This window comes from Dromiciops gliroides, chromosome 1 (assembly GCF_019393635.1).
Source record: "Dromiciops gliroides isolate mDroGli1 chromosome 1, mDroGli1.pri, whole genome shotgun sequence".
Taxonomy (NCBI): Eukaryota; Metazoa; Chordata; class Mammalia; order Microbiotheria; family Microbiotheriidae; genus Dromiciops; species Dromiciops gliroides.
The window spans coordinates 162,891,627-162,908,535 of record NC_057861.1 but is presented as its reverse complement, the minus strand read 5'-3'; the positions used below and the strand labels follow the sequence as shown (position 1 = coordinate 162,908,535).

General features: G+C 43.5%; 1 protein-coding gene across 1 annotated transcript in view; it reads left to right on the top strand.

Moving 5' to 3' along the window:
• The first annotated feature begins 654 nt into the window (after positions 1 to 654).
• The window catches only part of PXDC1 (PX domain containing 1), a 63,425-nt gene continuing 47,170 nt past the window's right edge, over positions 655 to 16,909 (top strand). The window contains exon 1 of the mRNA XM_043979147.1: positions 655 to 1,804. Coding sequence (XP_043835082.1) covers positions 1,549 to 1,804 — 256 coding nt within the window. The 5' untranslated portion in view covers positions 655 to 1,548. The remainder of the gene's footprint in view (positions 1,805 to 16,909) is intronic.

Here is a 16,909-nt window from a genome sequence, read left to right as displayed (position 1 = left end):
TCACGCTGTCCCTTATCAGTTTAAGGCTCGGGCTTGGTGCTGCGCTTTCGGAGTTTGTAACATCGAACTTGGAAGAAGAGAAGCAGGGGCGTACAAAACAAACCCTGCAGGCGTTTGCAATATGCTCCAAACTCCTCCTCCCCCGGAGGATCGGGAGGAATTCCTGGCACTCGAAGGGCAGAGTTTTTTTCCAAAGGGGGAAAAAAACAAAACTATGTATTTCCCCTCCCTACCCAGGCTCCCGCCTACCCATACTCCACCCCCCCCTCCCCTTCCCCTACGACGCACTGTCTGTCCCAGCGGGAGCCAAGGGAATGGGCAGAGCCGGGAGCCCCCTCCTAGGGGCGGAGGTCTAAGGAGGGTAGAAAGAAAAAAAGGAAGATTTGCAATATTGTGTGAAGTCAGGCGGCTGGCAGGCGCGCCTCCCACCAAAGCCCCGGGTACTTCCGAGGTTTCAAAAAGAAAAAGAGAAGCAGTCTATGTTGGGGGGTGGGGGTGTCTCGGTCTTCGGGCTCTTCTTCCTTGCTTGGTGGCCCAATCACCATCTCGGCGAGGAGGGACTGGACCGGGAGGAGAAGGCACCGGACAGGCGGGGGAGGGAGGTGGTCTTAGGGGAAGGCTGAAGCTTAACCAGTGCGAGCATCAGCTGGGAGGGCGGTAGCAGCATCAGCCCACTAGCCCAGAGGAGGAGGAGGAAAAGGAAAAGGAGGAGTGTGCTCTCGTTGCACCCCCAGTTTGGCACTTCCCGCGGAGTCGAGGCTGACCGGGGGACTCGGGCTTTGCACAGGCTTCTCCAGCCCCCCACGCAGTCTGGAGAGAGAGGAGTTCGGCTGGACTTGTTCAATTGCTCCAGCTCCTCTCCCCGGGAGCGCGGGGGTGGAACGGCGGGTAGGCGGGGCGGTCCCTCCCCTGGAGTCGCAAGGCGAAGGGGCGGAGGCGACAGTGGCGGCCGCGGCTGCTGCTGCTTTCCGGGAGCCTAGGGATTTACCCTGGGGAAACTCCTCTACTTAAGGGGAAGCGGGGGCCGGGGGGAATCCCCGCACCCCGGATCCTGCCACCTCGGCATCTGGAGGGACAGGCGAGTGGGCGTCAACTGCAGAGGCGACTCTGGGGCGAGAGGTGACCCTTGCACCCCAGGGCTTACTTTCCTCGAGGCCATTCAAGAGCGGGTTGGGAGTTTGCGGAGCCTTGCAGGCTGTCTAGCCTCCCGAAAGCCACTTCCTCTGGAGCCCGGGGGGCCGGGTCCAGTCAGCCAGAAGAGAAGAGGGGGAAGGGCTGCCCTCACACCCGGCAACGTAGACGTAGACAACAGTAACCCGTGATGAAAACTTTCCTTAAAAGCCAGCGTCTTTGAGCGAGCGCAGAAGGAAGCAAAAGCTGTTTCTCTTGTTTCGGAGCCCGGGAGCCCTGAGCCCGGGACTAAGCCCGCGGCTCGGCGTCCTCGAGCAAGCCTCCTCCCCCCATCCCCTTGTGTTTCTCCTCCTGCTCCCGGGGCGCGGCTAGACGGGGCGCCCTCCCGCGTCCGGGGCATGTGCGGGCACCGCGGGCATGGCATCTGCGGTATTTGAGGGCACGTCTCTGGTGAACATGTTCGTGCGGGGCTGCTGGGTGAATGGCATCCGAAGACTGATCATCAACAGACGGGGCGACGAGGAGGAGTTCTTTGAGATCCGCACTGAGTGGTCGGACCGCAACGTCCTGTATTTGCACCGAAGCTACTCGGACCTGGGACGCCTCTTTCAGCGGCTCCGGGACTCCTTCCCCGAGGACCGGCCCGAACTGTCACGGTCCCCGCTCTTGCAAGGTCGGTTGGAGACATGTCCCTTTCTTCCCCTTTTCTGCCTTCGTATACCCTTCTGTGGCTTGCCCACTTGGCATATTTGGGAAGAGGGAGGAGAAGGGAAGAGGGAAAAGCGACGTGGAAGGAGTGTTTATTAAGTGAAGAGCTTGTGAGATCATTTGAAAAATGTAATGAAATGTCTAGAACATTGAAGGAGCTTAATAAAAGCTTATTGACTGACTACAACCTGAAGTAAGGGGTCTGGAGGGGAAGAGGAAAGGTGAGGAAGTTACTGAAGTCGTAAATATTGCGTCTCTTCCTCCCTTGTTAAGGGGCCAAGGGGAAAAAAAAAAGAAAGAAAACGCCCGGCTCCGCCACATCCATTGGGACTGCCTTATGCAGATGGCGGGGTGGGGGTGAGAAATTAAGGCTACCTACTGTTGTTTAGTTGGAATTTAGAAGTGAACCTGGCCACACGTTACCGTAGCCGCCTGTTTACTAGTGTATATATCGAGAGAGAACGGATAAGGAGATTTACGATCATTGATGTGGAGTTGGTAGTATCCTTAGAAACCATGAAGTCCAGTCCCATCATTTTACAAATAAGGAAACTGAGGCACAGAAGTTGTGACTTGCCTAAAATCTCACGGATTATTAAATCCTGGGAGAAGAAAGTGGACAGTTTAAATGATAAGGAAAAGTTGAGATTTTCTTCAAGAGACAGACCATGAAGATTAGGGTAGGTACCATGGTTCTATTTGTTGGTTATTTCGTGGCACAGGTTGGAGATTTGCTTGTTTAAAGGGAGAGAGGGAAATGCGAGACATTTGCACGTATCCCCAGGGACAAGAATCCATCAATTCTGATAACATGGTAAGCATGTAAAGCACAGTGCCCAGCTCATAGTAGGTGCTTAATAAATGCTTGTTGACAACGCTGTCTTGGTGGACAAAGCATCGGTTCCTGCCCTTTGAAACAATTTTATTTACTCTGCCCCCTCCACCCCCCGCCAGCCCCCTAACACATGCAGCCCTATTAGGGAGGAGAGAGGAAAAGGGAGGGGGTCTTGAAGAAAACGAATATATTGTTTCATTAAGAGCGGATTGACTACTGGCAAGGATGGAGGTGAGGCGCTCCCCCCCCCCACCTCCTCCACCACCCCAGCTGTTTTCTTCGGTTCTCCAGACTCCGGGTAGAAGATAATGAGGACAAGATAAATACTGTAAAGTGGTCTGTAGGAATCTGTCATCTCTTCTCCTGCTGCCTTATTGGAATAATTCCCCAGAGAGACATGGTTTATTGGCAGTGGACTTTGGCTTCTCTCGATCAATCGATGACAAAACTCGTGATGCAAGATGCCACGCTGTCCTTTAGTAATTCAGCCCTGTGGGGAGTAGAGGGAGGAGGGTTGACTTCGACTTTTCTTCCCAGTGCTGGGTAGTAGCATATGTCTTGGCCCCGGCTCCTTGTCAAAACATGTGGATTTTATTAACTACTGCCACCTCCTTCTCTTGAACCCGTGACTGATGATCCTGGCTCCCCGGGAAGCTTTTTTGTTCTTAGAAAAATAGTTATTTTTTCTTCCTAACCACCTAGTCTGTGCCCCTTCCCACACTGCCCAGTGGGGTCAGGAGGAGGGAGGGAAGGAAAGGAGGATGGAGAAAAAGGGCAGGAGAGAGAAAAGAAAAAGATAGGAAGGGGGAAATGGAGGAAACAAGGCAGAGGAAAAGGAGGAGGGAATCAGAAAAATGAAGAGAGGGTGGAGAAAAGGCTAGAATGGGAGGAAAAGAAGACAGGAGAGAGAGAAGGGAGACTAGAAGGAAGTCAAGGAGGAAATGAAAAGGGGATCTAGACGGAAAGAAGACCGAAAGCAGTGAAGCAGGAACGGAAACCAGCCCTGAGATAGCCAGAGGGCATGACTTTTTGTAGTCAAGGGAATGGAGTCCCAGGACCACCTGCAAGAATCAGTAAAGTTGGGAGGGGCACCCCCAGTCTTCTCTTGTTCTCCCTTCAAGAGAAAAAAAACACCATAGCAACATTTATATAGCACCTGCTATGTGCCCGGCATTGTGCTAAGCCCTTTACGAATACTATGAGATTTTTATCTTAAAACAGAATGTTCTGAAGAGTTCTGAATAACACCTGTGACAAGGCATAGTGAATTTGATGCAGAAAGTCAGTCTTTTGGGATAATCTCTAATTTTCCCTTTCTGATATGAAGGGGTTTTGTTTGTTTGGTTTAAGTTGCCCAGATAATTGAGGACCCAGGTAGTATAGTGGATAGAGCAAGGCCAGCACTTTCTAAATCTTGGCCAAGTCAACAAATCTCCTTTTGTCTCAGTTTCCTCATCTGTAAAATGGGATAATAGTAGCACCTAGCTACCCACCAGGGCTGCTGTGAGGATTAGAGGAGGTAATATTTATTTGTAAAGCACCTAGAGCTATATAAAAGCTATTATTATCATCGTTAATCTTAGTTCAGAGATTTACTATGGCTTTATAGACGCATCCAGACAAAATGAAATCATTTGGGAGGGACTTCGAAATCGCCCCAGCAATTTCAGTTGCCTTGATTGTCTAAGCCTGGTACTCCCATCTGCCCTGTGTTTATGAAACTTTTTGAGGATAGTTTCAGATGATAGCTTGATAGTTTTTCTTGGACTTGTTTTGGGGGGTATATTTACCTTTTTAACTTGATAAATCATTGTGTCCCAGCGAAGAAATTTAAGAGGAAGGCAAAATCTGATCATAGCACATCACTGTTAGGAAGAATTCCAAGAAGATGGAACTTATTTATTTGTGTGTGTGTGGGGGGGGGGCAATGAGGGTTAGGTGACTTGCCCAGAGTCACACAGCTAGTAAGTCTCAAGTGTCTGAAGCTGGATTTGAACTCAGGTCCTCCTGAATCTAAGGCTGGTGCTTTATCCACAAGATGGAACTTTTGAAACTTCTGATTTTTGAGCTCAGGAGAAGGGTGAACAAGAACCATGGCTGAAAGATAAACCCACTCAACCCCCTGGCTACCACAGTGTGGCTGGCAGGTTGTGTTGATTCATTAACCTTGGTAATAAAAAGAATAACTAGCATTTATATAGTACCTACTATATACCAGGTGCTTTATAAATATTATTTCCTTTAATCCTCCCAACAACCTTGAGAGGTGTAGGTGCTTTTCTCTCCATTTTACAGTTGGGGAAACTGATGCTGAACAACTTGCCCAAGGTCACAGAGTTGAGTTGGTAAATGCCTGCAGCTGGGTTTGAACTCAGGTGTTCCTGACTCCAGACAGACCCAGCACTCCGTCCACTGTTTCACCTACCTGGGCACCTTCTTCCAGAGGGATGATGTTAAGGATCTCAAATTTGGCATCCCTGTGACCTTGATCCTCTTAAATTCAGGAAGTGTCTGGCCTGGCAGATGCTGCTGCCTGTCTTTCTTTCCCTGTGTTGTGTCCACAGTCAGTCCTTTCTATGAAGACACACCTTAAGGAAAAACAACTTGGTAATAATTTCCTTGAGGGCAGACACTTTCTTATTTCTTGTTGTATCTCTGACTCCCAACACACTGCCCAGTGTATGGCTCACATGAGATAATAAATAGATTTTTATAACCTATGTGGCTATTAAAGTCTCTTTATATGTCTGCTAGCAGGTATTATTACTACTATTATTAGATGCTTAAATACTTGTTGGCTGATCAGTAAGTTTTCATTCCAGGCCCCCAAAAGAATTCTGATCCTTGTAAAATAAAGGAAAGGGACAGCTAAGGTGGTACAGTGGACAGAGCACTGGCCCTGGAATGAGGAGGACCTGAGTTTAAATCTGGCCTCAGACACTTATTAGCTATGTGACCCCTGTCTAGTCATTTAACCCCGGTTGCTTCAAAACAAACAAAAAACAACCAAACAAAAAAACCCCAAACAAACAAAAGGAAAAGATATTTTCCTCTCTAATAACCCTTTAAATTAGTGAGGAATAATATAAAAATATCAGAAAAAGGTTGGATTTTCTTTCTCCGATTCAATCAGGAACCTGTATTTCATCAGCTTGAGTACCCCTGCTACAATCTGGGAGATAGCGAGCCTCTCCCAGGCTTACTTAGGCTGATCCTTAGATCGGGGCTTCTCAAACTTTTCCCACTTCCCTTTTCACCCAAGAAATTTTTACAAGACTCCGGTAGATAGGTATATAAAATAGGTATACATAACCTTTTACTGTTGCCAAATTTTTCGGCACCCCCCCCCCCTCCATATTCAGTTATGCAACCCCACATGGGGTCAAGACCCACAGATTAAGAAGTTTTGACTTAGATGACCAAGGTACATACATTCAGTCCATTGCTGAGCAGCTTTCAAGTTTGGTTGGACCCACCTCAGCTGTGTCCTGCCAGAGAGCCCAGGATTACTTCAAAGATACAAACAAGGCATCAGAGTAAGGGAATAAAAATTGGAATATCTGAAAAGAAAGATTTTTCTCCATTTCTATATTATTGAATCTTTACTTAACAGGGTAGTCTAGATATAGAGTTCACCAGAAGGCTTTTTTTTTTTAAGTGAGGCAATTGGGGTTAAGTGACTTGCCCAGGGTCACACTGCTAGTAAGTGTTAAGTGTCTGAGGTCAGATTTGGACTCAGGTACTCCTGAATCCAGGGCCGGTGCTCTATCCACTGCGTCACCTAGGTGCCCTGAGAAGGCTTTTTTGATAGAAATTAGTTTGGCCCCCAGTTTTACAAACGAGGAAACTATGAGGCCCCAGGAAGAGCTGTGTGTTTAAGGTCACAAAGCTAGTTAGTGGCAGTTTCTTTGTGCTGTGCACATCTATTGTGATGAAAATACACATTTGTTTTCAGTACTGTTTATCATCAGATTCCACTGGCTTAAATTTATTGAAATAATTTCTGTGCTGTGTTATATTTGCCCTCTAGTATGATGAAAAATCTTCAGAGCTTAAGGAGTAAAAATGCTGCTTGGTTTCAGAGTTGAAATTGGCAGCAGGCTGTTAGCTCCTAGAGATGTGTGATTGAACACCCTGAGAGCTCTGTGATCACTTTGGCTCCTCTACAACATTTTGAAATTTACATATAATTAAAGGGCTGTTGAGTCTAATTCAGCCCCCTAGAGTACTGGGGCTGAGCATGGGAGAGAATATTTTCATGGGAACTGGAAGAGAATGCTGCCTATCCTCTTGTCTACACTCTATGGAGTTATTCTTGGCTGCCATGATATCCCTTGTGTCTGGCACAGAGTACAGAGGCATTTAGAGACTCACAGGGCCCAGGGTGACCGTGGGATGTGGGCATTGACAGGACTCAGGAACCTGTATTCTTTGGGGGTACAATCAGTGCATGAAGTATTACCATTTGGGGAGAACCATGGACTCTTTGGTCTTCTGAGGAGTTTTTGGTATTCTCTTTTTCTCCCTCTTTTCATCTGATCCCTTATTTTTTCCTTCTAGCTATCCCTCCTAAGTCATCTCTTATTATCTAAGCTAGGAAACTTTGCCCATCTGACAATTTGACTCTACAGTAACTTTCCCCCGCCCAGTATTCACTTTGGTAAAGAATTCTCTCCTCACATCATTTTGGTCCTCTCTTATAAAACATCTCTTTCTGGCTTTATCCTCAGTCATCCTTGTCAGTGCTTGTGATGGACTAACACTTTGGTTATGGTTTAATTGAATTAAATAGGTTAGTCTTGGTTCTTCATTTCCTAACTTCTCCATGTTCGTTTCCCTCCCCACTCCCTACTCAGAGATCATATATTTGTTTTTCTTTTGGCAAGTCAGTGCAACAGTTCACAATCTTCATGACAGATGGGTAATGCAGTAGACAGTGGACTGGCCTTGGAGTCAGAGAGGAGTTTGAGCCCTATCCCAGACGTGTATTACCTGTGTGGTTATGAAAATGGGCAAGTATATAATTCATAGACAAATCGCTTAATTTCCTTCAGCTGCAGTTTCCTTATCTATAAAATGGGAATGATAATAGCTTCTACCCCACAGGGTTGTTGTGAGGATCAAATGAGATTATATCGTATTATTGATGTGTGTGTGGGGTAGGTTTAATTGATTTAAAAAACCCTGATAAATAGATGTGTAGAATAATTTTACATATATGTGCCTATTTGTGTCTAATGGTAGCCATCTCTGGATGGGAGGGGAGGAGGAGGGGGGAGAGAAAAGTACATAATTTTGTTGTATATTTGAAAGGAATAGCAAGTTGTGCATGCAGTTTCATATGCAGTTATCTTTTTTTATTGTACTGTTATGGAAATGCTTGTTTTATTCAATAAATTAAAAATAAAAGAAAAGAACAGTAATCTAGCAGCTATATGGAGGATGAGCTGGAGGGGCAAGGGAAGGGACACTGGTTACTGGGAGACTAATTAGCAAGCTAGTGCAGTAGTCCATGTGAGTGGTCAAAAGGGTTTGAATTAGGGTGGTTGTGATATTGTGTAGAGAGATGTCATCAAGATAGTGAGGAGGTGGGATGGACGGGTGATTGGATATGAGGGATAAGTGAGGGAAGATTTGAGAATGACCCCCAGGTTACAAATGTGGGAGACTGGAAGAAGGGTGGTGCCTCTGATAGGAATCAAGAAGACAGGATTTAGGAAGGAAAGATAAGTTCTGTTTTGGACGTGTTCTCTTTGAGTTGCCTAAGGGACATTCAGGTGAAGATGTCAGGCAGACAGTTGGAAATTGAGAACTGGAGTTTAGGAGACGGATGAGGACCAGTAATAAGATAGAGCCAGAAAGGATGGATTACAGAGCAGATCAGGGCACATTTAAAGGTGGGAACATAGGTCAGAAGTTGTGGGTTTTTATAGTTGTCTAGGAATAGTTTTAATTGCATTTTTACTAAGGAGGGAAAGGGGTATGTGCGGAGAAGATGGAATGTTTTCTGTTACTTTCTTAGTGAAGAGGAAAAAAATGTATATATATATATCTTGGCCAAGACAGCAGACTCCTAGCCTTAGTAATTTGCTCCCTCTCAGTGCTGAAAAGGGGGCAAATTTCTACTTAATTGCTCTTTGTAGTTGCCCAGCTATAGTCCAGATGAATTATCAGAACTGTTCTTTACTCAGCCCTTTCAGTGTACATGGAGTTTACAATTGTAAAGTGCTTTAAGATTTACATTTTTACTTACACTGTTTTATTTGATTTTCAGAGCATCCCTGGTAGAGCCACTATTAGTCCCATTTTACAGATGAGGAAAACTGAGACTCAATGAAGTTAAATGACCATTGCCTATGGACATATAGTTAGTATATATCAGAGGTGGGATTTGAATCCAGGCCTCACTTGACTCCAGGGTTAGTGCTTTTCCATTACACCAAGGTGCCTCTCAGAGCAGCTAAATGTTCTGATATTCAGTGTGTCCTGGGGAATAATGATGCTGCCTTCTACCCTTCTCCCTTCCCTTTCAACCTGCCCCTAGCTTATGGGGTATATAACTCTGAACCAATAGCCATCATTTACATAGCCTTTAAAATTTTTTATAAGATGTTTTGCATTATTACTCATTTGATCCTCAGATAAACCTTGTGAAGCAGGTGCTATTATTATCTCCATTTGGCAAGTGAGGAAACTGAGGCATAGGGGTCCACTTGCCCATCATCACAGTCAGTAAGTGCCCAGAGTTGGGATTTGAACTCAGGTTTTTCTGACTCCAAGTGACTCTATCCACTATTCCTTGGATGGTAAACACTTGAGAACCAGATTCTATTTTTGCTTTTAACAGTAGCCTACCTATCATTTTGCTCAAAGCTTTTTATGATTGAGCCATGTTTCCTTACTGATTTTGTTTTTTCTAGCTGTTCTTGAGTCTATAGCATAGTTCTACAAAAGTCCTTTGCTTGTGTCTGAACCAGCAGCTCTAATACTTTCCACCCAGGTGACATCAGGACAGTATTACTATTTATAGTCTGATGCCTTCTTTTATCCAGAATCATCATGTTCATATCCTGAGAAGTAACCTGCTCTGAGCCACTGTCCCCACTATAACAAACTGTCATTTTCCTTTCTTCCCATTTTCTGCCCTCTTTTCTCTTTCCCCGATCTTCCTCATATTATTTTCCCCATCTTTGCTGTGCTGCTCTCTTCCTATATTAAGTTTATTTCTTATTTCTCTGCTCCCTCCAACTAAAAGTGATCTGTCCTTTCCCTTGATTTTTTGCAGAGCACTTGGCTTAAATTTCTCTTCACATACTCCCTCCTGTCATATTTGTGTTCCACTTAGGTCCCCACATTATAGACTGTAAACTCCTTAACGGCAGGGCAATGACTTCTCCCCATCTTTGTAGCCCTTAAGCCTAGCTGAGAGCTTTCACATTGTGGACTTTTAATTAAGTGATGATTTTTTTTTCTATTTTGAATTCCTGAAGCACATTCCTGAATTTGTAATCAACTAGAGGTAGCCTATTTGAGATTCTGGGCCACCAATTTGGAGCAAAACATACATTTTAATTTCAGGTAAATTTCTTGGCCCAGGGGGCAACTAGGTGACACAGTGGTTAAAGCATTGGCCCTGGATTCAAGAGGACCTGAGTTCATTCAAATCCAGCTGCAGACACATAGCACTTACTAGCTGTGTGACCTTGGGCAAGTCACTTAACCCTCATTGCCCTGCAAAATAGGGGAAAAAAAATAATTTCTTGGCCCAAGAGGGAGTGGATTAAGAAATTTGTATAAGGCTGCCCTAAAGTGTTCAGGATAAGATAGGCAGTCATACTTCTATAAAACAGATAATAGTACTTGCTTCAGAGCATTGTCATGAGGATCACATGAGTTGTTTGTAAAGTTCCCTGCTTACCTTAAAGGATCTCAAATATTATCATCACAGTTATTATGCATGTGACTTGGGTGGGACTTTGACCTTAGCTAGGACTAAAGTCAGAGGTGTTCATTTCTTTTTATAAAAGCCTTTTTGTTTCTGCCTGTAGATTGTCTTATTTAACCACACCTCCACATAGGTGATTTTTGTTTGACTATGATTTTGTATGCAGATAGAAGTCAAAGTCAAATCAACAACCATTTATTAAGCGCCTTTTATGTGCAGGGCACTTTTTTAAGTTCTCAAAGAGGACCATGATGTTAAGACTTGCAGTGAATTGGATTTAAGTGAGGGAGGGCTGACTTTGTTAAGTGGTGGTTATACAAAAGTAAAAAAACAGTTCCTGGCCTCAAGGAGATCACAGTCTCTTGGGGAAGACAACATGCAAACCACTTTACAAATAAGGTGTACATAGGATAAATTGGAGATACTCTCTGAGGGAAGACACTAGCATTGCAGAAGGTGAGACTTCTATAGCTGGAGAATAATCTCAGTCTGTATTTTTGTGTGTTTTTCTGCTCCAGGGGTTCTTTTATTGCTGTTTTTGGGGTAATTGTATTAGGAGCTCTGTGCGTTTAGTGTCTTTCCTCTGCCATCTTGGCTCCCTTAAGTTCCAGAAGGTGAGACTTGAAGGAAGTCAGAGAAGGCAGGAAGTGGAGATGAGGTGGACTGTCTTGTGGGAAGAACAGTAAAGAGTCCAGTGTCACTGGATCAGATGAAACGGTGATGTATAAGGCAAGGTGTACAAAGACTAGATGGGTAGGAAGGGGCCAAGTTTTGAAGAACTTTAAAAGCCAAACAGAATTGGTCCTGGAAGTGATAGGGAGCCCCGAGAGTTTTTTGAACAGGAGTGTGACATGGTCAGTCTTGAGTTTTTAAAGGATCTCTTTGATAGCTAAATGGAGAGTGAACTGTAGCAGTCCAGGTCAGTTTTAAACTAATGGTAACAATTAAAACGCAGAAAACATTAGCAATTTCATAACTTCTCAATGGATTTCATCTTGGAGCTTAGTAAGTGCATATAAAAATTGCTCTTGAGTCTATGGGGAGAGGCAGACGGTAGGCTACAGTCTTTTGGCTTGCATGCTGTCATCAATAATCGACATCCCTGTGTTCTCCTCATAAAGCCAGAAGGGAGTTGGTTTTGTTCAGGGCATTCTGTGGGAGCCGCAGCTGTCCCAGTGCTGGGAAGACACCAATAAATACACTGCTTCCATTGTGCCTCTTCTCATTGTTGACAATGTCAACAGTTCATTAATGGGAGCTTGCCTGAGCATCTGGGAGACAATGAGCACAGCTCTTCATTATCAGTCATTCAGCTCAGTTATCTAACTGAAATCACGGTTTTTAGTTGTCTTTGTATTTATCTTTGACTTCCTACAGGGGACCCCCTTTTTCATTTCAGAGTTGGTGCTGCTGAAAAGATAACACCCTCCTCCAATTACCCTGTCCTTTTAGCCAAGCTCTTTCATCAATAATATTGCTGGTCTGTGAAACCAACTGAGTCAAAGAGACTCTTACTTCCATCCATTCTTTTCTGTACTGGCTGGAGGCTGCATTAATCACAATGTCAGTTTAGATTGAGCGGAAATGTCACTTCCAAGCAAATGAGCCATGTGCCTGTTATAATTTTCTCTAGAACAGACAACTTCCCTCCCATCCTTTCATTTTTCATCTCCCTCCTTTCAAATAGATGGTGGCTGACACAGCTTCCATATCAATTATACTGGTTTGGCTACCCATCTCTACTCCAGTTTAGAGTTTACTTTAAGCAAAATAAGTGCTTTTGAAGTCTTTTTTTTTGTACAATACAGTCATTTTTTAATCCATTAACTTATATTTCCCTCCTCCATTCCCACCCCCCCAAAATCATTGATCTTCCCCTTATATCTCCCTTTTGAGCATAGGCCAGAGAAAAGCTTCTTATCTGTCTGACTTTCTGACCCTTACTGTTTTTTAATAGCTACATTTCCTTTTGGTGATCTCATTTCATTCATGTCTTTGTATATTCCACTTTTCATTTCATTCATGTCTCTGTGTACATTATACTTACTATTCTGGGCATCACTTCATACAAATCTCAAGTTTCTCAAATTCATCATTTCTTAATATACCATGATATTCATTACATTTGCATGTAGTTTATTCTGCTATTCCATGTTCTTTTCAGGCCCCACTTTGGTTTCCAGTTCTTTGCTACTACAGAAAGAGGAGCTGTGCATGTTTCTGTTATGTATTGGACTTTTCTATTTCTGACCTCCTTGATAAATGCCTAGCAGGTTTTCATAGCTTGGTATATAAGCTTTTCCTCATATACTTTCAAATTGTTTTCCAGAATAATGATTTAATATCCCTTTTTTTTTTCCTCCTGCTACAGGTTAGTTTTAAATATACTAAGCTCTCATTTGGTCTCAATTTGGTCTCTGATTTGTTCCCTACATTCAGGACATCAACCCAAGACATTAAGATTCTGGCATCAGAGCAGTAAAAAGTCTTCTTGCAGTTAGGACAGAAAGAGTTCTTTGTAAATGAGGCTATCAAAGAATAGAGACAGAATGTAGAGTAGTTAAAGACCTGGGTTCAAATCCAAGCTCTAACATTTACTTGCTATGTGACCCTGGACACTTACTCTGAGCCTCTGAGCATTATTTTTCTCTGTGAAGTGAGGTGGTTTCTAAGGTCCTTAAGGGCTCTAGAGCTATGACTCCAACCTCAGGGAGAGCTTGACTGAATACAACAATAAGGGACAGACCTTCCTTTTCTTTTCTTTTCCTTTTCCCTCAGGGCAATGAGGGTTAAGTGAGTTGCCCAGGGTCACACAGCTAGTAAGTGTCAAGTATCTGAGGCTGGATTTGAACTCAGGTCCTCCTGAATCTAGGGCTGGTGCTTTATCCACTGCACCATCTAGTTGCCCCAGACCTTCCTTTTCTTTTCTTTTCTTTTTAAGTGAGGCGATTGGGGTTAAGTGACTTGCCCAGGGTCACACAGCTAGTAAGTGTTAAGTGTCTGAGGCCGGATTTGAACTCAGGTACTCCTGACTCCAGGGCTGGTGCTCTATCCACTGCGCCACCTAGCTGCCCCAGGACCTTCCTTTTCTAAAGTGGTTCTTAGACACTTATGAGAATAGACACATTGTCTGAAGCAGAGATGGTAAATGTAGTTTCAGAGACTCCTGACACTAGAGACACAGGCTGCTACAATTATGGAGCAAGCAGAAGGTGTGAATTTAAGAGTATTTTTAGCTGTCAGTCTAAGCCAGAGCTCTGAACCATATAGCTCTGAACCCTCAACACTTTTATTGTTGTTGTTCGGTCATTTTGATCATGTACAACTTTTTGTGATCCCTTTTGAGGTTTTCTTGGCAAAGATACTGGAGTGGTTTGCCATTTCCTTCTCTAGGTCATTTTACAGATGAGGAAACTGAGGTAAGCAGGTTCAAGTGACTTGCCTAGGGTCACACAGCTAGTAGGTGCCTCAGGCCAGATTTGAACTCACAAAGAGGGTCCTTCAACGTTTTTTCAGTCTTCCCTGTGTAAGAAAACATGAATAATATTCCTTCCCAGACACTATACTATGGGACAAAGGGTAAATGTTGTTGGAGTTCTACAAGAAATTGCAATTTGGGAAATCCACTTTGGACTGGGGGTTCTCACCAGCAAGATTCTTTGGATTTAATGAACGTAGATGTCTGTCTTCAAGTCTAGCATGAGATTACACATTTGGTTCTTTCACTATAATTCAGTCTAATTCTCTTAGGGAAGAGAGGTGAAATCCTCTTTAGGTTCTTGAATCTTTTGGATATGCCCCCTTTTCTCCAACACTGCTACCACAGATACAACCCCTCATCACATCATACCCGGACTATTGCCATAGCCTGCTGGTGGTTCTGTCTGCCTCAAGTCTCTCCCCACTCCACTCCATCCTCTATTCATCTACTAAAGTGATTTTCCTAAAGCACAGACTGTCATGTCACCCTCTTACTCAATAAACTCCAGTGGCTCCCTATCCCCTCTAGGATCAAGTACAAAATCCTCTGACATTCAAAGCCTTTTCACAACCCAGCCCCCTGTCTTTCTTACACCTTACTCTTCAAGTCAGTGACACTGACCTCCGGGGTGTTCCATGAACAAGACACTCCATCTCTGGACTCTGGGAATTTTTTCTGGCTCTGTCCCATAAGTGTGGCATGCTTTCCCTCATCTTTACCTACTTTCCCTAGTTTCCTCTAAGTGCAAACTAAAATCTTATCTTCTACAAGAAGCCTTTCTTAATCCCTCTTAATATTATTGCTTTCTCTCTCTTAATTATTTCCCATCTTTTCTGCATATAGCTTGTCTGTACAAATTCATTTGCTGCTTCTATACTCCATTAGACTGTGAGTTCCTTGAGGGCAGGGACCCTTCTTTTTTTAGCCCTAGCACTTAGCACAGTGACAGGCACATAGTAGGTGCTTAATAAATATTTATTGACTGACTTATCTAGATTTATCTAGGGATGAAAGACTTGATAAATATGTCTTTGTCTAGCTTTCACCTAGTCAGGGAATTTTCTTCACTATAGTGGCCCCAAAGCATAAGTTGTTAGTGCCCCCACATCCTTGGAAGGGGAGAATTAGGCTGATTGTCAGGTAATTTTCTTTAAAAAACTTGTTCTTCTGATCTTGTACTCTCTCTTAAAAATTAACTAAAGATTGTCACACCAATTTTTCCTTGATTTACCCTTAGTAGTGGAGGCCAGTGAATCTTAATTTCCTTAGCACTTTAGAAAATGCTCTTCTGTACAGTTAAGTCTATTGCATAATTCTTTTCAGTTAAGGCTTTTGCATAAACCTATCTTTAATTAATTTTCTCTAGGTTGAACAAAATATTGAAGCTACTTAGTAAGATATATTTTTAGTCATCAGTTGTCTTTTGAAAGAAGCAAAGACATAATATTTTGAGAGGATCCAAGTGAGAGCTGAAAATAGGGTGTCTAGGGTGCCCAATGAATACCTAGCATTATTTTAAAATGAGGAATGGGCTATTTTAATGATATTCAAAAGTGTTTAAGTCTTAACTTCAGTTCTCTTTGATTTTATAGAGAATTCAAAAATGGAAAATGGGATATTTAGTAGGGGATACTGTAAAAAAAAAACCAATGAAGTGAAAATAGAGTAGAGTATTGAACTTGGAAGAAGGCTGAGCTTCAAGTTCACTCAGCTGCTGGCTCTGTTTACCCATCTAGAACTAGATGCCTTGTGAGGCCCCTTCTAGTCCTGAATCCTGTGTACTTTAACTTTTATGTATTTCAGAGTTTTTCTCATCTGTAACAAAGGTATAAGGAAAAAGGGGACTATACCTGTGATTTTTTAAATTGGTTTCTTGTTCATTGTTTTCAGTTGTGTCCAACTTTTCATGACTCCATTGGGATTTTCTTGACAAAGATACTGGAGTGGTTTGCCATTTCCTTCTCCAGCTCATTTTCAGATGAGGAAGTGGAGACAAACAGGATTTGAGTGACTTGCCCAGGGTTCACACAGCTAGGAAGTGTTTGAGGCCAAATTTGAACTCAGATCCCCAGAGTCTGCAGTCTATCCACTGTACTCCCTGCTTGCCCCATGGTCTAGATATATTTTCTTTTTTTTTTTTTATTTTTGTAGGGCAGTGAGGGTTAAATAACTTGCCCAGGGTCACACAGCTAGTAATTATCAAGTGTCTGAGGCCAGATTTGAACTCAGGTCCTCCTGAATCCAGGGCCAGTGCTTTATCGAGTCAATTTTTTTTTTTTTTGCAGGGCAATGAGGGTTAAGTGACTTGCCCAGGGTCACACAGCTAGTGTCAAGTGTCTGAGGCCGGATTTGAACTCAGGTACTCCTGAATCCAGGGCCGGTGCTTTATCCACTGCGCCCCCTAGCTGCCCCCCAGGGCCAGTGCTTTATCCACTGTGCCACCTAGCTGCCCCCCTGTCCCAAACTCTTAAACCAATATATATATATATATATATTTAAGTGAGGTAATTGGGGTTAAGTGACTTGCCCAGGGTCACACAGCTAGTAAGTGTTAAGTGTCTGAGGCCGGATTTGAACTCAGGTCCTCCTGACTCCAGGGCAGGTGCTCTATCCACTGTGCCACCTAGCTGTCCCTTAGATATATTTTCATAAGAAACATCCTCTCTCAATGCATATTGGCACCTTCTCTTTTGCTCAGATGCTGTGACTTGCCCAGTCATGTAGTATGTATCAGAGGCAACATTTGTAATAAAATATGTTCATTATTTACTTCCTAAGAAAGTATAAAAGCATTGTAAATAAGATTATA